This window comes from Lagenorhynchus albirostris, chromosome 3 (genome assembly GCF_949774975.1).
Source record: "Lagenorhynchus albirostris chromosome 3, mLagAlb1.1, whole genome shotgun sequence".
Lineage (NCBI taxonomy): Eukaryota > Metazoa > Chordata > Mammalia > Artiodactyla > Delphinidae > Lagenorhynchus > Lagenorhynchus albirostris.
Genome location: NC_083097.1, coordinates 157,432,203 through 157,452,366, shown reverse-complemented (window position 1 = coordinate 157,452,366; position 20,164 = coordinate 157,432,203). Strand labels below are relative to the sequence as shown.

At 58.0% G+C, this 20,164-nt stretch overlaps 2 protein-coding genes across 5 annotated transcripts; one reads left to right on the top strand and one right to left on the bottom strand.

Annotated features, from left to right (window-relative positions):
- Positions 1–1,736: 1,736 nt before the first annotated feature.
- On the top strand, positions 1,737–11,614 carry ILVBL (ilvB acetolactate synthase like). Of its 3 annotated transcripts, none has more exons than XM_060144520.1 (16): positions 1,737–1,867; positions 2,406–2,550; positions 3,781–3,982; positions 4,105–4,232; positions 4,318–4,456; positions 4,545–4,656; positions 7,334–7,433; positions 7,568–7,665; positions 7,775–7,911; positions 8,894–9,028; positions 10,078–10,192; positions 10,282–10,451; positions 10,528–10,598; positions 10,681–10,752; positions 10,929–11,034; positions 11,147–11,614. In XM_060144520.1, exons 2-16 carry the CDS (start codon positions 2,416–2,418, stop codon positions 11,323–11,325), a joined length of 1,899 nt encoding a protein of 632 aa, XP_060000503.1. In that variant the 5' UTR covers positions 1,737–1,867; positions 2,406–2,415; the 3' UTR covers positions 11,326–11,614. The 3 variants fall into 3 exon arrangements, 2 of the variants coding, with proteins under 2 accessions (XP_060000503.1, XP_060000501.1); XM_060144518.1 differs by lacking the exon at positions 1,737–1,867 and adding an exon at positions 1,909–2,118; XR_009539728.1 differs by lacking the exon at positions 1,737–1,867 and adding an exon at positions 1,895–2,118 and having other exon boundaries at positions 10,282–10,598; positions 11,147–11,179.
- On the bottom strand, positions 11,614–18,482 carry SYDE1 (synapse defective Rho GTPase homolog 1). 2 transcript variants are annotated; one of them, XM_060144517.1, is made up of 8 exons: positions 18,344–18,482; positions 16,437–16,778; positions 15,691–16,335; positions 15,298–15,512; positions 14,518–14,644; positions 14,144–14,304; positions 13,319–13,544; positions 11,614–13,017 (listed from the first exon to the last, which is right to left on the bottom strand). In XM_060144517.1, the coding sequence occupies exons 1-8, from the start codon at positions 18,429–18,431 to the stop codon at positions 12,614–12,616; spliced, it is 2,208 nt and encodes a 735-aa protein (XP_060000500.1). In that variant the 5' UTR covers positions 18,432–18,482; the 3' UTR covers positions 11,614–12,613. The 2 variants fall into 2 exon arrangements, with proteins under 2 accessions (XP_060000500.1, XP_060000499.1); XM_060144516.1 differs by lacking the exon at positions 18,344–18,482 and having other exon boundaries at positions 16,437–16,890.
- Between the last annotated feature and the right edge of the window lie 1,682 nt (positions 18,483–20,164).

Below are 20,164 nucleotides of genomic sequence, written 5' to 3'. Positions count from 1 at the left end.
TATGAACAATCATGTGCAGGTTTTGTGTGACTTAGATGATTCAAAACCCCTTCTGGTTTCCCAACTCACTTAGAATAAAATTCAACATAACCACAGTGGTATCTGGGTGGGCCCCCAAAACTACACCCTGTGATAGGCATGAGGGAGCCATGTGAGCCAGGCCCATTCTTTTTTTTTTTTTTTTTTTTGCGGTACGCGGGCCTCTCACCGCTGTGGCCTCTCCCGCTGTGGAGCACAGGCTCCGGACGCGCAGGCTCAGGGGCCATGGCTCACGGGCCCAGCCGCTCCGCGGCACGTGGGATCTTCCCGGACCGGGGCACGAACCCGTGTCCCCTGCATCGGCAGGCGGACTCCCAACCACTGCGCCACCAGGGAAGCCCCAGGCCCATTCTTGAAGTGTTTCCAGTCTGGAGGCCCAGGCAGCACTGCTTGAGTTCACATTCTGCCTCTATCACTTACAAGCTGTGCAACCTTGGGTAAGTTCCTTAACCTCCCTGTGCTTCAGTTTCAGCATCTATAAGATGGGGATATTGCTAATACACCTCCCTTCCAGAGCTGTTGTGAGGATTAAATGAGTTCATATGTCAAAAGGGCATGGAACAGCGCTTGCACATAGTAAGTGCTTGACATAAGATAATCACTATTTCATTATTGGCTCTGGAAGTTTAATTGGGCCCAGAAGGCCCTTCTAGGACATTTGCATTTTATCCTGTTCATATTGGCAAGGAGAGTGGGGTTGAGCAGGTAGGTGAGAGACAGTGGGGAGAGGGACTGGTCTGGAGACTGTTGGAATAATCCGGAGCAGCTCTTATAGAGAGGCGGGTAAGAGCCTGTTTGGAGTGGGTTCAAGAATAGGAGAAGAGCTTACGGAGCAGTAAGTATAGATGGATTTTGCTAAAAAAAGGAGCAAATGGACAGTCACAAGTGGAGAATGTGGGGCCATCGGAGGTTTTTTTTTTCTTTTTAATGGGTGAAATGAAAACCTAGGAATGATTCAATATAAAATAAAATTAACGATGGGGTGGAATCCTTGGAGGGAAATCCCAGAAGTTGACAAGGGATGGAAGTCAGTCTTGGAGGGAAGTAGGGCGCTCGGGACCAGAATTACTCCCCCTGTACTGATGGGGAGATCATTTTCCAGATGCCAGACGGCTGCAACGTGGTGAAGCCCTGGTTGGAACCGGGTACCACTTAGAGGGCCCATTCGCTTGCACCGGAAGCAGAAAAACTCCAAGCGTCCGGGTAAGTGGGCAGGGCTTACAAGGGTAGAGGCAACAGCGAAGACGCGGATAGGGGAGAGGGGGCGGGCCTCTGCCTTCGCTGAATTGCGGTGGGATGGGAGGCAGGGCCTGGAGCTAGAGCGAGGGGCAGGGTTTGTTTGGGGTGAGAGTCCCGGATGGTGGACACTGGGCAGGAGGTCCGAAATCGTCCATGCTCGGCCAACGTGAAGGGGCGTACAGCACGCCTGGTGTGGAAAGCGGGCTGGGCTGGGAAGGCCCGGAACCTGTGGGCCTGCAATGCTGGGCCAATGGAAGGCCGAGGAAGGTGGATCGCGCCAAACTCCCGGCTACTGGAAGCCGCAGAGGGGCGTGGCCTCTTGTAAAAAAAAGCGTGAGGCCTGCAGTGCGAGCCAATGGGAAGCGAGGGAGGGCGGAGCTTGTGCAACGGGCGGCCAGTAGAGACAGGGCTCTTATAGGAGGTACCCTGAAGCTGAGCGCACGCGCGTCGGGCCGGACTACAGGGCGCCCCGGATCCAAGTGGGCAAAAGGGGCAAGGCCACAGCTGTCCGGCCCAGCCTGTTCAAGCCGCGCGCCTGTTCACGTGACACGAAGGGAGCGGAATTCCTCTGGAGTTAGCGCCATTTCCTGTAGGTGAAGGTTAAAATGCCCCGGGGGTTGGAGAAGCATCCCGAGGCAACCTGACCTCGACTCCAGGCCTGGGGTCGGGGGACAGGCTCGGGCCCGGGCGCTCGCTAGGGGGGAGGGGTCTGGCTTGTGGAGAGGGTCGTGCACGCTAACTTGGGGGCGTAGACGTGGGGTGGGCTCACCACTAGGGCTGAGATTCGGGTCCTTGATGTCAAAGAGAGGCGGGGCTTCCCGCCGATCCTTTGAGAAGTAGGTAAGTAGGAAAATAGCTCTCCTGAGGCTTTGTCGCCGCATTGACCTGTGGTGACCTCGTTAGGTGGTTGTGGTGACGTAAGGGGGGTGGGCTGGCGTTGTAAGAGGTGTGGCCAGGTCCCTGAGAGTTTTGGCCTGGTCCGGAGCCTGGGGGTGTAAGGGGCGTGACCGCGCAGAAACTCGTGCCAAGGGGCGTGGCCCGGGATCTGGGCTGGGAGAGGGGGCGTGCCTTCTTCTGGGTAATTTAATTGTCGCGCCTACGTCCTAGCCCTGCCCTTTCTCCCTTAGGTGCCACCTCATGGAGACGCCCGCGGCTGCCGCCCCTGCTGGGGGCTTCTTCCCCTCTTTCCTGCTCCTGGGTTTCGCGACGCTAGTGGCCGCCTTGCTGGGCGCCGCTCACCGCCTGGGGCTCTTCTATCAGTTGATGCACAAGGTTCAGGGGAAATACAAGGGAGACGGGCCGGGGGCAGCCAAAGGAATGGACTTCCAGCGTTCTTTCCAGCTAACCCATTTTATAGGCGGGGAGAGTGAGGTCCGGTTAATCCAGAGGGACTGGTCGGGAGATTCTTTCCAGTATCCTGTCGCTGTTGCTGAGCTGCTTACTGGGCTCTGGACTTTGCCTCTAGGAATAGGTCACAGGGAGGCTACACCTGCCTGGGCACTCAACCCCCCGCCCACCTCCTTCCTCAGGGGCCTCGAGCCCTTTTCACGGAGCAGTGCTCCGTAACACGATGGGGTCAGAGTGCAGAGAGCAGGCACCAGAGGACGTGGACGGCTGTGACTCTTTTGTGACAGTTGCTGTCTGCTGAGCTCAGCGCTTCGGAGGGATTTTCCCACGTACCCAATACATTCCGGAATAGATACTCTTGTTTCTGTCTTCATTTTCCACAAAAGGAAACCGAGGCTCAGAGAGGTTGTGTGATAGCTTGTGTTAGGAGACCTGTTTGGGGAAGAGCTGACCCCACAGACCTTGCTCTGAACTACTTGCCTTCTCTCTCAGAAATTTACCCCTTCCCCAGACCCTCTCCCCAGTCCTTCCTCTCCTAACCAGCAGCAACTTGAGGATTTGTGGAGATTTAAGGCAAAGGCCTCTGGTGTGCGTTGCTGTGCAGAAGCACTGTCTGTGTAAGCAGGCTGCTCCCATGTCAGGCACGTGGCGGCTGGTGGCCTGTTAACTGGGCCCAGTGAGTAGGAGGGAGTCTGGTAGGCTGGAGTCAGCAGTCACGTTAAGATGCCCTGATACTGGAGAGCAGGCCGTTCTGGAGTCCCAGCAGATGGCCCCTGGCCAAACTCTCTTGGGTTCTGTGGATCGACCTTCCCTAACCTCTCTTCCTGCTTGCTCCACCATCCCTGAGGCGGGCAGTGTTACAGAGTGGGGGGCTTTAAGAGCATTGGTTCTATGGGACTTTGAGTCTTGCTCAGGAGTCTTGATCTCTGTAGTTGTAAAAGGATATAACCTCAGGAGGATCTGATAAGATGATATGTCCTACTCTGAGCCAGGTGTATAGTGTAATATGTGCCTAAGCAACACCAAGCTTCCCCTGCCCTCCGACCCTGCCCCTGCCCTCCTTCCTGGGGGAGGGGGATTGTCCCTCTTCCCACCTGCCCTGGTGCCCGTGCCCTGGTCCTTGACAATCTCGCTTCTCCCCCTTTTCGGGCCCAGGTGGACAAGGCAAGCATCCGGCATGGTGGGGAGAATGTGGCAGCCGTGCTGAGGGCCCATGGCGTGCGGTTCCTTTTCACGCTGGTTGGCGGGCACATTTCCCCACTGCTGGTGGCCTGTGAGAAGCTGGGCATCCGCGTGGTGGACACCCGCCACGAAGTCACAGCCGTCTTTGCAGCTGATGCTGTGGCCCGCCTGACCGGTGAGGGCAGAGTGGAGAGGGCTAGGGGCTGGTGAGACTGGGATGTCTTTGAGGGGCAGGGTTTTTTGATGGGGGGGCTGGCCAGGAGGGCGGACACAGCTGTGACACGGTTTGTGTTTCAGGGACAGTGGGCGTGGTGGCGGTGACAGCGGGCCCCGGCCTCACCAACACAGTGACTGCGGTGAAGAATGCCCAGATAGCCCAGTCCCCAGTCCTGCTTCTGGGTGGGGCTGCCAGCACCCTGCTGCAGGTACCCTCTTCTTGAGGGGTGGCAGGGGCCCCAGGGAGCCTGGAAGTTCTCATGTGTTGACTCCCTGGACTCCTGTCTCCACCAGAACCGGGGCGCACTCCAGGCTATTGATCAGATGTCCCTGTTCCGGCCACTCTGCAAGTTTTGTGCTTCTGTGCAGAGGGTGCGGGAGATCATCCCCACCCTGAGGGCCGCGATGGCTGCTGCTCAGTCGGGCACCCCAGGTGCGGGGCGGGGGCTGGGCAGCGGTCAGGCCCTAGGGCCTGGGGGCTGGGAGACACAGCAGACTCAGCGCTCTCCCTGTCCATGCAGGCCCGGTGTTTGTGGAACTGCCTATCGATGTGCTGTACCCCTACTTCATGGTTCAGAAGGAGATGGTGCCAGCTAAGCCGCCCAAGGGCCTCGTGGGTCAAGGGGTCTCCTGGTAAGTAGCCCAACTCCTACCATACCCTCCCCTATCCGCTGGCTTCTCCTGCAACCTCCTGCGGGCACCCATCTCTCCTTTGACTCATTCATTGATTTGCACATCAGTTGAGAGGAGCCAGCCGTGGGAAGAGCATTCCAGGTAGAGGAAATAGAATATGCACGTGTGCTGAGGCAGGAATGAAGTTGGTGGGTTGGGAAAGCAAAGTGGCCCATGTGGTGGCAGCAGGTGAGCAAAGGGGAGAGGGGCAGAGACTGAGCTCAGAGCAGCCAGCAGGAGCCGCTTGGCAGACCTGGGGCTTTGTTTTTAATTTGAGGTCCATTGAGAGGCACTGCAGGGCCTTAAGCATTGGCACTGGATACCTTGGCTTGGGTTTTTATTATGTTCCCTCTGGCGATTGCTGGAGTGTGGACTTTCGGGTCAGGTGGAAGCCGGGAAGCCAGGGAGGAGGTGTGGCGGTCACTGGGATGAGAGATGATGGTGGTCTGGAATCTGGGTGGTAGCTGTGGGATACATCTGGATGGGTCGCATATGAGTGCCTGGACCTCCCGCAGGCCAGGATAAGGGAACAATGTGTCCCTATGGGCCCATGACATGGGCACAGCTCAGTCTGGGACCACTATGGGACTTCTGAGTGGTGAGTGGCCAGGATGTTGGAGAGAGCAGGTCAGTGGGGCTGGCCTGGGACAAGCTTGAAGGTTTTCCTGGAAGAGCTACAAGTTTCAAGGGGGAGTTTCTGTTGACGGGATAAAAAGGGTTCTAAGTAGGGGCATAGCCCTAGCAGAGGTACATGAAAAGGATCCATTTTTGGTCACCACTGAGGTGGGCCTGGCTGAAACAGGGGGCAGAAAGGAGAATCAGGGCTTCCCTGGTGGTGCAGTGGTTGAGAGTCCGCCTGCCGATGCAGGGGACACGGGTTCGTGTCCCGGTCCGGGAAGATCCCACATGCTGCGGAGCGGCTAGGCCCATGAGCCATGGCCGCTGAGCCTGTGCGTCCGGAGCCTATGCTCCGCAACGGGAGAGGCCACAACAGTGAGAGGCCCGCGTACCGCAAAAAAAAAATAAAAAAAAGGAGAATCAATTTTCCTCCTCCTCCTCCTGTTTGCCCTCTGTCCCTTGCATTTGCCTGTCCTTGCCCCTCTGCCTTCCATTCCCCCTCCAAATATTTAGCGAGTGCTGCTATGTGCTAGGTACCTGGATGGGCATGAACAGGACAGACAGGTCCCTGCACACGGGCGTGTGAGAAGCACCTCGAGGGCCAGCTCAAGGAGTAGCAGGTTTACTCACATGTCTTTTATAACAACCCTTTGAGTTAAGACTCAGAGGTATTATTATGCCCATTTCATAGATTAGGTAACTGAGACCCAAGGCAGTTGAATGACTTGCATGAAGTTGTCCCGTTTGTTAATGGCGCACTAGGATTCAGCCCGGAGGAACCTTCAATGCTTTATCCACAGAGCTGTGTTCCATCTATAATGAGTGAAATGAAAGTCCAGAGAGATGGGTTCGAATCCCAGGACTGCCACTAACTAGCTGTGTTAACCTTGAACAAATGATTAAACCTTTTTTTTTCTTCCAGTTTTATTGAGATATAATTGACATACAGCACTGTGTAAGTTTAAGGGTTACAGCATAATGATTTGACTTACACATATTGTGATTAAATGTATGACGTCAGCTTCCTCATCTGTAAGATGGACCAACGTTGCCTTTTCTCTCTAGACTGAGATTCTGTGATGAATAAAATGAGATTATTTTGACAGTGCAAAGCGTATGCTGAAGTATAAAGGAATTAACCATTATTATCTTAAATAAGAATAGGGCTGAGTCCAGTGTCATACCAAGCGTAAGGCAAGGTGTCCCCCAACCTTCCTCCGACATGATTAGGGAACTAGCCCCCTGCAAGGCTGGCTAGTGCCTTGCCTTTTCTTTCCATGTTAGGGTTCCCCATGGTTCCATCCTTGGCCTCTTCTCATTTTCTGCGATCTTTACTCCTCCTCGAAAGAGAAACAGAAGCTTCAGGCTCTGACTAATTCTAGCCGGCTGATGCCCACATGCGTATTTTTGGCTGGATTGGGTGTCCTTGAGGGCAGGGCTGAGCAGGATTTATCTTTGTGTCTCCAGGGCCCTGCACAGGGCCTCATGGAAGGTCAGGGCCCTGTGACCCAATGAGTAAGGAGACATCAGAAGCCAGAGAAAGGCAAGGGTACGGACGATTGTTAATAGCTCCAATTAATCGAGTGTTTTGCAATGTGCTTTATATCCTGAGTGGCTAGATCACTGAACCTTGGGAGAGATGTTCCCTTTTACATTTTTCAGAGGAGGAAGCTCAGAAAAGTTGGGTCACTCACCCACAGTCACACAGGAAGCAGCAGAGCCAGAACTCAAGCCCACCTCCGTCTGACCCCGCAGCCATGGCCCCTGATTCTGGCGCTCCACGCTGGTGGCACTTGGTTTGAGGGTCTGTGTCAGGTTGGGATGGTCACCAGAACCTTCTGAGGGGAAACAGGCCACTGGGCACTCAGCCACTGGGGTCTGTCTGTCCCTGGGCTGTTGCTTTTGTACCTCTGTTCCTGTCCTACTGCCTTCCTGGTCCCTTTCCCGGCCCTTCTCCTCCTTCAGCTTCTGGAACCCTGGTATGACTCCTGGTAACTGACTCTTCCTCTCCCCTTCGCAGGTACCTAGAGAATTACCTGGCCAACCTCTTTGCAGGAGCCTGGGAACCTCAGCCTGAGGGGCCTCTGCCTCTGGACATCCCTCAGGCTTCCCCTCAGCAGGTGAATTGCCTCTGTGCCCTGGCCAGGGACCCCCACCTGCTGTGTGGCTTCTCTCTGACCCAGTACTGGGGCTGTGATCTTGGGGGCTGATGGTGACTCAGGGGTGGCTATTTGAGCCCCACCTCTTGCCCCAGGTTCAGCGCTGTGTTGAGATCCTGAGCCGGGCCAAAAGGCCCCTTGTGCTGCTCGGGAGCCAGGCCCTGTTGCCTCCGACACCCTCAGACAAACTTCGGTGAGAAGCCTCAGGCTTGCCCTTACTGTCACATCCCTGGTCCCCTGGGGCCCTGTGAGGAGGGGCAGGCCCTTGGCCACACTTACCTCTGTTCTGCCTGGACCCCTAGGGTTGCTGTGGAGACCCTGGGTGTCCCCTGCTTCCTGGGCGGGATGGCGCGGGGACTGCTGGGCCGGAGCCACCCCCTTCACATCCGGCAGAACCGCAGCGCCGCCCTGAAGAAGGCAGATGTTGTGGTCCTGGCAGGTGGGCCTCATCCTCCCACCCTCCCTTTCCTTTCCCTCCCACTAGGCACCTCCCTAATCGTGTAACCCTGCCCCTCCTAGTCAGGTACTGGCTGGCACCCCACTCTCATAATCAGCCACCCTCCTACCTCTCACCACGCCGCTTCCCCTGGACCTGAAATTCAGGTGAACCCTCGCCAGGTTGCAGTTGTGTCCTGTGACCCAGCTTTACACAGAGATAGCGGGCACCTGTGGTACTTTGCGTACAGCATTTGCATTTGTACGCGTTACACAGCATTTACACAGCACGTACACCTACAGCATATATATTTTTACATAAAGTGCTTGAATCCTGCCAGAGACATAGTAGTTGTATCAGTTAGCTATTGTTGTGTAATAACCACCGTGAACTCCGTGGCTTAAAATGCACGTATCATTTCTCAAGACCCACCTGGGTTAGGTGGTAGTTTTTGTCATTTTGGTAGGGCTCGTTCCTGAGTCTGCGCTCAGAGAGGCGGGAAGGCAGCTGTGCTGATCCAGGCTGGGCTGGCTTGTACCTTGGGGGTTGGTTGGCTGTAGGCTGGGCTAGCTTGGCCTCAGCTGGGGTAACTGAGTTCTTTCACTCTCCCCTACCTCCTCCTCCATGTTTCTTATCATCCAGCAGGCTAGCCTGGGCTTGTTTACTTGGTGTATGTTGAGAAACATGCAGGGCTTGGGGAGCAAGTTTATGTGAGAGGGAGAGAGCGGAAGCTGCAGGGCTTCTGGAGGTCTGGCCTCAGGAACGCATGCCATCACTTCTCTCACATTCTATGGGCCAAAGCACGTCCTGAGGCCAGCCCAGGTTCATGGGGTGGGGAGCTGCGAAGTCTCATTGCAGGTGACACTGGTACAGGGAGAGGTGAAGACCTTTATGCATTCAGTCTGCCATGGTGGATTAAGTAAGGTAGCGGGTACTCCCCAGGATGCTGGCCCTTTGTCCACCGAGACTCTGTCCCCTACCCCAGGAACGGTGTGTGACTTCCGTCTGTCCTATGGCCGTGTCCTCAGCCGCAGCAGCAAGATCATCATTGTCAACCGTAACCGGAAAGAGATGTTGATGAACTCAGACATGTTCTGGAAGCCCCAGGAGGCTGTGCAGGGTGAGCCCCTAGCAGCCCCCACACATATGTGTTCTTTCCGGTTCCTCTCCTCCTGGCCTCTGCTGCAGCTGGCTTGAGCTGGGTGCTGGTGACCAAGGCCTGGACCGTGCCCCAGGGGGGCCCCGAGTCGGCCAGAGACACCTATTTGGTCCTTAGACTGATGGGGTGCTTCTGGATGAACTAATGGTAGGGTGGGCACCGGAGGGAAGGCCTGGGAATGTGCGTGTGATCACATCCCCTGTCTGTACTCTCCCATGTCGCCTGCTGCCCTTAGGACCTGCCCCGAGGTCTCTCTTGTCCTGTTGCGGCTCCTCCACCCCTGTTCAGTCCTCTTCCATGGCCTTTCCAGGCCCTGCTTTGCCCATCGTTCCAAGGACGTTGACTCTACCCTGCGGTGCAGGCGAGAGGGAACTTGTGTCAAGCAGAGAAGTGGCACCATTTGCATTCATGTTTGGGAAGATCCACTGTAGCAGCTGGTGGGCAGCGAGTTGGAGGGGACCGGGTGGAGGCAAGGGGCCTGTTAGGGCAGGACAGAAACGATGAGGCCTGGAGTGGGGATGGAGAGGGAGGAGAAACTCGACTTCGCTGAGCCTGTGTGATCATTTCTAAAACGGAGATGGGGAAAAGTACATCATCACTGGCTTGTTTATTTGTTCACTGTACAAGCACTCTGCATGCCTGGGTTGTAGAGATGTGCTTGGAGGATGGAGGTGTTTTTAGTGACGTGTTTCAGAGGCAGAATTGACAGGACTGCCTGATCTGGGGGTGTGATGGGGAGGCAGGAGACAGAGGCTGATGTGAGTTTCTAACCCACTTTGTGCTCCCTAATCCTAGCTGCTTTGGCCTTGCTCTCCCTCACACCCCTGTTGCCCTGACTTGGTTCCGGCAGGCTCTGGGGTGTGTTTCACCCATTTTGTGCTAGGACCCCCCGGCCTGCTGCTTTGCCTCCTGCGCAGATGCCTGTTGGCTTCCTGCTGTCTTTGGGCCTCTGGTGCTTGAAGGGCAGGAGGAGGCCATCTCCCTGCAGCTCTGCCCTCTTCCTTCCCCAGGAGACGTGGGCTCCTTCATGGTGAAGCTGGCACAGGGCCTTCAGGGCCAGACATGGGCCTCAGACTGGGCAGAGGAGCTTCGGCAGGCTGACCGACAGAAGGAGCAGACCTTTAGGTGGGGGCTGGGTAGAGTGGACCTGGGGGGTTGCGGGTTCCCGGGGGCCCATGCCGCTGGCTCTGCTGACCTGCGTTCCTCCATCACAGGGAGAAGGCATCGATGCCTGTAGCCGAGCACCTTAACCCGGTGCGGGTACTGCAGCTGGTGGAGGAAACTCTGCCCGACAACTCCATTCTGGTGGTCGATGGTGGGGACTTCGTGGGTACAGCCGCCCACCTGGTGCAGCCCCGTGGCCCCCTGCGCTGGCTCGATCCTGGTAAGGGCGGGCCTATGCCTGGGGCAGCTTGCATCGTCGGGGCCCCTTCACACCCACCTGCTCTTGGTTCTTCTAGGGGCCTTCGGTACTCTGGGGGTTGGTGCGGGATTTGCACTTGGCGCCAAACTGTGTCAACCGGATGCCGAGGTGAGTCAGAGTGTGCTGGGGGCAGGAGGCTCGCCGCTTTCTGGGCTGTGAGCCACCCCAGCCCTCCTTGCTACCCCCTCAGGTCTGGTGCCTGTTTGGGGATGGAGCCTTTGGCTACAGCCTCATCGAATTTGACACCTTCGTCAGACACAAGGTGACCGGGTGCCCAAGGGAAGCTCATAGCCTGGGGTTCTGGGAGATGTCATCAGGGGTGGGGTGGGCCGGGGAGGGAGCTGCTCGGCTCGCAGGGGTCCTGTCCTTGTCTTTGACCTGTGGCTGGCCAAGCCCTGGGACTGAAGGCTGTGGCCTGGCCTCATCCTCTCCCTGCAGATCCCAGTGATGGCTCTGATAGGGAACGATGCTGGCTGGACCCAGATTTCCCGGGAGCAGGTGCCCTGTCTGGGCAGCAATGTGGCCTGTGGCTTGGCTTACACGGGTGAGGGGCCTGGAATGGGTGGGACGGGGGAAAGCTGTTTCAGGCCCAGCTGAATGTATGTTCCTCTCCTGGCTGGGTTCTGCCATCATTCTGACTTGATCTCCCCTTTTAGGTTATCACAAGGCGGCCATGGGACTGGGAGCCCAGGGCTTGCTACTTTCACGAGAGAGTGAGGATCAGGTGGTCAAGGTGCTGCACGATGCCCAGCAGCAGTGCCAAGATGGCCACCCAGTCGTGGTCAACATCCTCATCGGGAGGACGGATTTCCGAGATGGCTCCATTGCCGTGTAGGGCCTCATGGGTCAGTGCCCTTGGCTCTCTTCCCACCCCTGGACTGTGCCAAGCTGGTTTCTCATCCTTGCTTGCCCTGGGCCTATCCCATGAGGCCCAGTGACCCTAGAACCCTCCCTGAGGACAAGGAGGGGCTGGAGGGCTCAGAGCTCAGAGAGGCTCCTTGGCAGCACTGGAGAGCCCTTGGGCCTTTTTCTTTGTGGGCTCAGCTGTGTCCTTTCTCCCCTTCTCTCTTACACATTGAATAAACCACCTCTGGTCCATGTGGGCCCAAGTACTCATCCCAGAACCTGTGCATACTGATTTATTGTCCACAAAGATGGAAGTGAGGGCAAGAGGGAGGAGACAGGAGGGGACCCTACTCTCCCACTGGAACTCTGGGGCTCACTGAGGCACCATTACTGGAGATTTCAGGGTGCCTGGGCACTGCAAACTCTTTCCCCGCTCTGTGGTCCCTGAAAGAGCCCCACATGCCTGCTCTAGACATGTCCATGCACACTAGTCCTCACACACAGACACACACGCACGGAGGCAATAAATATGTTCCGTACCAAAATGCCCCCAGCCTGACACTTCAGGTGGGGCCCCTCCGAAAGGGAGGTCTTATAAGTGCTCAATTTGTTCAGGAATGGGGAGGAAGAATTGGGGAGGGGAAGGGCCATACTCTGCTATCTACTTTTGCTGGTTTGAGGCAATTATGGGGTTTTCCTCGGAAAAGAGAGTGGGGAAACCAGCTGTTTTCCTATAAGCCTCAGGCTGCTCCTATCCAGCCAGAGCCCAGGATAGGGGCTTTCCCCCACCCTGCCTCAAACAGTACCTCATGATAGTCCTTGGGCCCGCCGAGGGAGAAGCAGAGTGCAGTGCTCAAAGCTAATACTGATTTGGTTGGCAGCAGCAAGAGGACTGAACTGGGGGGGTGTCTCACCATCCCAGGATGATGCTCACAGTAACTGGCGTTTCCCTGGCTAAGGGGAAGCAAGAGAGGCCAGCCAGCCCTGCAAGCAGAACTGCCTTTTGGCAGCCGGGAAGAAGCCCTTGGTACTCAGAAAAGATGGCCACAATAGCTGGTCCCGAAAATTCCCAATCCCCGGCCTTCGCAACCAGTGCCCAAATGTTGAGCACTGGAAACGAGGAATGATTCTCAGCAATGGGTTGGCTGGTCACTAGGCAACTCCCCAGGAACCAGGAGCTAGGCCTGAGCTACAGGTCTGGTCCCCCTAGGTCGTTAGGGCACCGCGTTAGCAACCAGGAGCCCGGCCTTAGTAATCGGGGTCCGGCCCCGCCCGGCTCACAGACACACGTTGATCTGCTTGGAGAGCTCTCTCTCCAGGTCCATGATGAGGGCATCAAAGTCTTTGAGGTTCAGGTGCGGGTTGAAGGGAGCCTCGAAGTCGTCTTCGAAGTCGGTGGCGACCGTCGGCTCGCCAGCCTCTTCGTCCTCGTCTTCGCTGTCGCTGCCCGTCACGTGGTCGTAGTCCGGCCCGGACAGGAAGTCCCGCCCGCAAGGCAGGAAGTCCCGCCCGCAAACGCTCCAGTCACCGGCGTAGCGGTTGCTCGGCGGGCTCTCGGGGCCGCCCCGGCCGCGGGGCCGAGTCACCACTTCGGGGCTCGCTAGCGGCAAGTGCAGCGGCGGCTGTCGTTTGGGCCGCAGGTACGGGACCAGCTCCGGAGCCTCTGGGGGCCTGCGCGGATCTGCGGAGGGAGAGGGAGGGCTTGGATGATGTCACGCCCAGCGGTGGCGACTAGACCTCTGATTGGCTGCTTAGGTAGCCAGGTCCCTGATTGGCCGGTCGAAAGGCAAGGCCTTCGACCGGATCAGGATTTCACTGGCTGAGCTAGAACTGGTTGCTGAGGCAACCAGGTACCAGCTTACTCGGACTAGGGGGCGCGGCTTGCCTGAAGCCCGAGACTCTGATTGGCCACTGGAGAAAGCATCGTAGCGGCAGCCTGGCTACGATCGGCGGCGCGGGGGCGGGGGCGAGGGCCAGCTCACCTGGCCAGGCTTGCAGCAGGTAGTGCAGCACCTCGATGTGGCGCTTGAAGTCCACTGCATTCGAGACGCCCGGGCCAGAGCTGCGGATGCGGGGCCTGGCGGGTGCCTGGCGCGCCGGCAGCAGCACAGGACCGAAGCAAACGGCCAGGTTCTGCGGAGTCATGCGGTTGTGGGCGTGGAAGGAGGAGACAAGGCGCAGGTGGTCCAGGAGAAGCGTCAGTGTAGCCTGAGAGGAGAGGGTTGGGAGAGCACGAGGTGGGCAAAGCCGGTCCCCTGTCGCTCCTGAGGGAGACTAAGGCGGTTCAGAATGGGGAAACTGAGGTTCAAGGTCTCATAGCTGGGTGATGACCCAGCTAAGACTTAACCATTAGGTATTAGTATTATGATCCCATTTTGCTGGAGGGGAGACCGAAGCGAAAGGTAACTCAACTTTGAAATGGCAGAACTTGGGCTTGAGCCTACTCCTCTGTGTGCTAGGCAGGGCTGGTATTAATCCCATTTTATAGATGAGGATATTGAGGCACAGAGAGGGTCGGGACTTGTCCAGGATATCACAGCCAGGAACTTCCCTTATGGTAGGTTGACACACCTGTGTTCAGAGTCTGTATTTTTGATACATTCTGCCTGTGAAACCTTAAGTAACTCACTCAACTGCTCTGGGCTTTGGCTTCCATATCTATAAAGTGGGGATACTAATAGCACCTATTTTCTAGAATTGTAGCAATGCCACACATTCATGGCCATCACAGGCCCAGGCATGGGTGAAACATTCTGCTGATGTCAGCCCACTCCCTGTCTTGTCTGCTCCCACCAGGCCCAACTCACCCTCTCCACATCTGGCAGGCAGCTGAGGAGCCCACGGGTGCCCTCAGTGCTGGAAGGAGCCCTGCTTGGGGGCTCTCGGGCCATGGCCTCCAACACCACCTGATAGAGGGGCTGGGTGATGAGCGGGGTAGGCAGCTCCCGCAGATAATCCTTGAGGATGCCTGTGGATACAGGGCCCACTCTGGTCAGGGCACCCCTGGTTTCTGAGGCTGGAGATTCAGCTGGGGCTGGGAGCAGGGGAACAGGAGGAGGATAGGTGCAGGAAGGTGAAAACAAGGCCAACAGAAGGGGTGAGGTCCCAGAGGGACCACAGGGACTGCCTTGAGGTGAGGGTTGAATGGGGAGCAGGCAGGAGAGAGAAGGGGCATGCTGACCAGTGATGACATTGATATCAGGGTACAGGTCCTCGGAGAGGCAGACAGCTGCACTGTCCCGCTCAAAGGCATCTCGAAGCTCTTTCTTCACGGCTGCTGAGCCACACAGACGGTACAGCCCCACTACCTGGGGGCAGGAGCAGAGAGATGTCCTCTTGTCAGGGCCACAGACTGATCAGGGCCCTGTGGGTGAGGGCCAGAGGCCTAGATCACAGTGGCAATGGGCTGAGAGGTTGGGGGCTGGCTGTCGCTTCACTGGCTGCCTTCCTGCTCCTCTGACGCCTGTCATTGGGGATCCCACCTGGCTGCCTGGACAGCCTGGCCCTGTAGACCCTCTGGATCACTTGTCCTGGCACCAACATCCTTTGACTCAGGAAACTCTGACTCATTTTCAGCTTACTTGTCACCTCCTCTGGAAAGCCTTCCTTGACTACCCCAACCAGCGGGTCAGGTCCTGCTTTAAGCTCTCCCAGTTTCTTTGCTCTTATCCCAGCCACAGTTGTACATATGTGATTTATTAGAGTCATGTCTTTTCCCCCATCAGACTCTGAGCTCCAGAACGGCTGGGATCCTACGTTACTAAATGAACAGATGACCCATGACTTCTGGGCTAGGTGCTAGGGGTCTGGAGGGAGCCGGGGCTCCTGCCCTTGTCTAGGCTGGGATTGGAGCCAGGAGTTCCCCAGGTGGGGTAGGGGGAAGCCTGGCCTCCATACCCTGGGTGTTCTGGGGAGATGTTCTGAGGTCTTGGGCCTAGCTAGGGTGGGGTGAGGGACTTACCCGTAGCCCTCGGCGCTCGATCTGCCCAACACACTTCTGGATGATGAGGGGCACCTGGCCCGGGGACTGTTCCCGCTCCACCAGCAGTGGCAGGGGCAGCCCGAAGACTCGGGGCTCAGCTGTGCCTGGTGCTTCCTGTTGCTCCGACAGGGTCAGCTTGGCATACAGCAGCCCTTGGGGCTCCAGGCGCACAGCCAGCTGCTGGGCCTCGCACCCTGAAGACACAAGGGGACCTCCTGAGTTTAGTCTGCCCCCATAGGCTCCCGTGCCCTGGTCTCTACTCCAACCCACGCCCCATCCTGGGCTTAGTACCCTGGGCACTCTGGAGGAAGGAGGGAGCCCTGAGCTGAATCCTGTGCCCTACACCTCCTCCCCTGCAGCCACGCATCCTACCTCGGAAAACCGTGGGCAGCAGCACAGTACCCTGGGCGCAGGGCCGGTGCCGCCGAACGCCGGCGTCCCACGCCAGCACCAGGGCCCGCAGCAGCCGCGCGGCCTCGAGTTCCAGGTGGAAGGTGTGGTCCAGCCGCAGGAAGTCTGGCCCCCCACGCAGCGGCCCCGTTCGGGCCCGGGCCACCCCATCCACCTGCAGCAGGCAGCAGAGGTCTCGCGGAGTGGCCCCAGGTGCCGGTCGCAGCCCCCCCAGCCCGTACAGGTGCAGGCTGAGGCGGCCCCAGAGTGCAGTGGGGGGCGTCCGGGCCGATGGGCCCACCTCATAGGGGCGGAAGGCGGTGGGCGACGGGGGCCCCGCTGGGCGCTCAGGAGAGTCGCCATCACTGAGGTAACCGGCCCTCAGGCCCCGTGCGCCCTCAGACACTGCCGCCCGCCCCGGGGTCCCCACGCTGCTGTCCAGGTGGTAACGGCTGATGACGGACCCCGCGGGGGCGGCTCGCTCACGCTCTCGGCCAGCCCGGGTGCTCCGCAGACTCAGGCGGCGCCGCAGCTCGGGCAGCTTCTTCATCTTCATTGAGAGCCGCCTGGCCGGGCCTGGGGACTTGGTGCGGGAGGCTTTGGTTGGGGGACTGGCGGGGGCTGCGCCTATGGGGAGAGCAGACCTCAGGGTCCAGAAATCTGGGCTCGGGATGGGGGTGAGGCTTGTAGTCATCTTGGGGGTCCCGGGGTGTGAGGCTTGTGCTCACCTGGGGAGGCCAGGCTCTCCTGCTCAGCTGAGCCTGGCTGTGGGCCTGGGAGCTCAGGTGCCGGGAGTCTGGGGTCCTCCTCAGGGATGGGGTTGTACCAGATCTCACCAGCAGGCTCCCTACTGCCAGCTGCCCCGGGCCCCAAGGTGGCCTCATCTGGTGGCTTGGCCCCGCCCAGCACCCATCGGCGGCTGCTGGGCTCCAGGCTCTGCAGGTAGGCACCCCGAGCCGGGCTCCGAGATGCCTCGGGGCTGGGGGGCCCCTCTGCTCCAGCCTGGGATCCTTCCGGGGCCTGGGGCTCTGGTTCTGGAGGACTGGGCTCCGGGCGCTGGGCTGGGCGGCCTGGCAGAGAGCAAGGGGTGTGAGACTTGGCCTCCCACTGCTCCCAGAGCAGTCCCGGCCCAGGGCTCTTCCCCCAGCAGGAGAATGCACTCAGCACTGACACTCCACACATTCATTTGGAATGGGTGGTTGCAGGCCAGCAGTCTCATCTGTTACCAGCTCGCGGCCTCCTCCCCAACCTCCCTGGCCCTGGTATCCCAAACAGGACTCTGTCCCTCTGCTCTCCAGCCTCAGAGGTCTGGTGGGGTTTCTTTGGGCCTGGGCCCTGCATTCCCCACTCTACTTCCCTACACCCCTCGTTTACTCTGCATGGAGCCCTGCCCTTGTCCCTTCTCACTGGGTGGCTTTGGGCAAGTCACTTTCCATCTCTGAGCCTCAGTGTCCTCCTGTGAAATGTGGGGATTTGATGCCGCCCTTCAGGGAGGCTTCGGGGAGCTCAACATGGAGAGCACTTCATAGGCACTCATATCTTGGTCAAGCGCATAGCCCACAGTGGACGCTGCCTAGCTTGCTTGGAAGACAGGAGCAGGCATGACAGTGAGCGAGTGCCTGCTGGGTTCTCCCATACCTGCAGCATGTCACTCCCCACCTCCCTGCCTGTCTTCCAAACCCCTGCCACCGTCTCTCAGCCCAGGACTGACCCCCACGGTCAATGCCTCCCCCTTGGGACCTCCCCCTCCTGCTCCATCCTCCTCTCTGTGACATCCCGGGATGTTTCCTGTGTGTGTTTGTGCGTGGGCACCCCTGTCCCTTCTCTCTGCTCTGGGAACCTTGGGAATCTTTGGGAAGGGCTGGGGGGAGGTCAGATCCATGGAGTCTTCTGCCCTCCCTCCTTTAACTCCTTCCTTTCCGGGACTTCCTGTCCCACGCAGCTCTGATTTCTTTAAGGTCCTGCCCGTTTCTTTAAGGACTCCCTCCTCTGGTCACTTCAGATTTCCACTCCCCAGGACCCTCTCTCTGGGTTCATTTAGTAGCATAGTCCACAGAGCTGTTAAGTCACTTCCCTGGCACTGGGTAAATGACCCAACTGCTCCGTGCCTCAGTTTCCCCATCTGTATAAAGGGGACAGTTTCTTGGGGCTGCCTAAGGTTGGGTGTAGCTGCAGTCACTGGTTAATAGGTGAGAGGGGGTGGGGGGTAGTCACCATGATTGATGCACCACCTCTCTCCCTCTGCAGGAGTACGCCCCCATCTCCCATCCCAGGTCTCCAGGGCTCAGGGTGTCCCCTGCCCGGCCTGAATAAGCCCCAGTTTCTAGGCCTCCCAGCTCCTCCTCCCCTGCACTCTCCAGGCGCTCTGCCTCGGCCCCATTTCCTGTCAGGGGCGAGGCCCCCTCCCGGGCCTCCCAAGGAGCCGAAGCGCTGGCATCCCTGGCCAGGCGCACATAACGGTCCGCGCCCCCTCTCCCCCCAGCCCGTTACTTTCAGGACCTTTGCGTGCCCCGGCCCCCAACCCCGGCCCGCAGGGGGCTCCGCAGGGCTTCCCCTGTCCATCCTTGGGGCCCCGGGACCCGCTTCCAGGCCGGGTGGGGTTCGGCGCCCCTTCTTCCCCACCTCCCCCTCTCACCGCGCTCCTTCGCGTCCGACTTTTTCCGGGGAAGTTTCTCCCGGCCCCGAAGGCGGGAGAAGGTTTTCCTGAGTAGCGGCTCGGCCATGCTGGGGCCCGGGCCGGGCGGAGTGCGCGCCCCGGGCTCCGGCCGCGCCGCCCCCCGCCCTCCCCGCCCCGCCCGGGCCTCCCCGCCCGCCCCCCGCCCCGCGCCAGCAGGAAGCGCATTCCGGGAATGCTTGGCCCAAACTTTTTTTTTTTTTTTTTTTTTTCCCCTTCCCGCGGCCTGAGCGAGCGATGCTGGGAGATGTAGTCAGTCGCCCGGGCCGGGAGGGGGAGGGAACGGGGGCTCTGTGCTACCTTCCTGGGCTCCAGCTCTGAATATCTAGGCGCAGTCGCGGGCCCTAGTCTTTCCTCTTATCCACCCTCCGTTGGTGATCGCCTACAGAAAGTTCTCTGGGGTTTACTTCCAAAATGCATCCTGAACAAATCCCTTCTCTTTCCTCCCATCCACTGCTCCAGCCTGGTGCAAGCCCTGGCACCACTCGTTTTGATGACACCCCCTCTTCCTTAGTTTCCCGGATGCCACTCTGGTGCCTCCCTCCTCCACCCAGTTCTCCACTCCCCTTTCCCCCCAATTCCAGTTACTACTGCTCTTTAACAAACCATCCCAAACAGCCGTTTCATGATGCTCACAGATGCTGTGGGTCAGGAATTGGGGCAGGGCAGAGCTGACATTGATTGTTTCTACTTCTCAGTTGGAAAGACTTAGAGGCTTAGGGGTGATTCAACAAATGAGGGGCCAGAATCATCTGGAGGCATGTTCACTTGCAGTTGATGCCAGGTGTGGGCTGGGATCTCTGCAGGGGCTGTGGACTAGGGCACCTCCACAGGCCTCTTGGTGTGAACTGGGTTCCTCCTAGCAGGTCAGTAGTCAGGGTAGTTGGGATTCTTACATAGCCACCCAAGGCTTCAAAAATGAACAAGGCAGGGCTTCCCTGGTGGCGCAGTGGTTGAGAGTCCGCCTGCCGATGCAGGGGACACAGGTTCGTGCCCCGGTCTAGGAAGATCCCACATGCCGCAGAGTAGTTAGGCCTGTGAGCCACGGCCGCTGAGCCTGCGCGTCCAGAGCCTGTGCTCTGCAACGGGAGAGGCCACAACAGTGAGAGGCCCGTGTACCGCAAAAAAAAAAAAAAGAAAAGAAAAAAAAGTAAAAGGCAGAAGCTACATTATCTTTTCTGATCCAGCTTGGAATGTCACACTGTGTTACTTCCGGCACCAGATTCGAGGGAAAGGAACATAGACTCCACCTCTGTCAATGGGTGGTGTGTCAAGGTGACCTTGTAACATTCTTTGTGCAAGGGAATGTGGGGTGGGAGATATTATTGTGGCCATTTTGGAAAATTTAACCTGCCTCACTCCTATATTCCATTCTCCATGCTGTGCCCAGAGTGGACTTAAAAACCTGAAATCAGATCATAGCACATCCCTGCTGAACAGTCTTCCCATAACTGCTCACCCCACCTAAAATAAAATCCAGATTCCCACAAATAAAATCCAGCCACAACAAGACTTCTGGCCTCATATCCTTTGTTGTCCTCATGGCCCACCATGACCTCCTCTCCGATTCTCCTTCACATCAAACTGTTCCTGCCCCAGTCCCTTTGCACTTGCAGTTCCCTCTGCCTGGAAAACACTAGTTCATTTGAAGCTGCCTCTTTCTCATCCTTTAGGTCCAATGGCACTTCCTTGGGAGGCCCTCCCCTCCCTGACCACCTACAACTGTCCAGTCATTATTACATCACTGCGTTTCATTTCTTCTAACACTTGCCACAGCTTGAA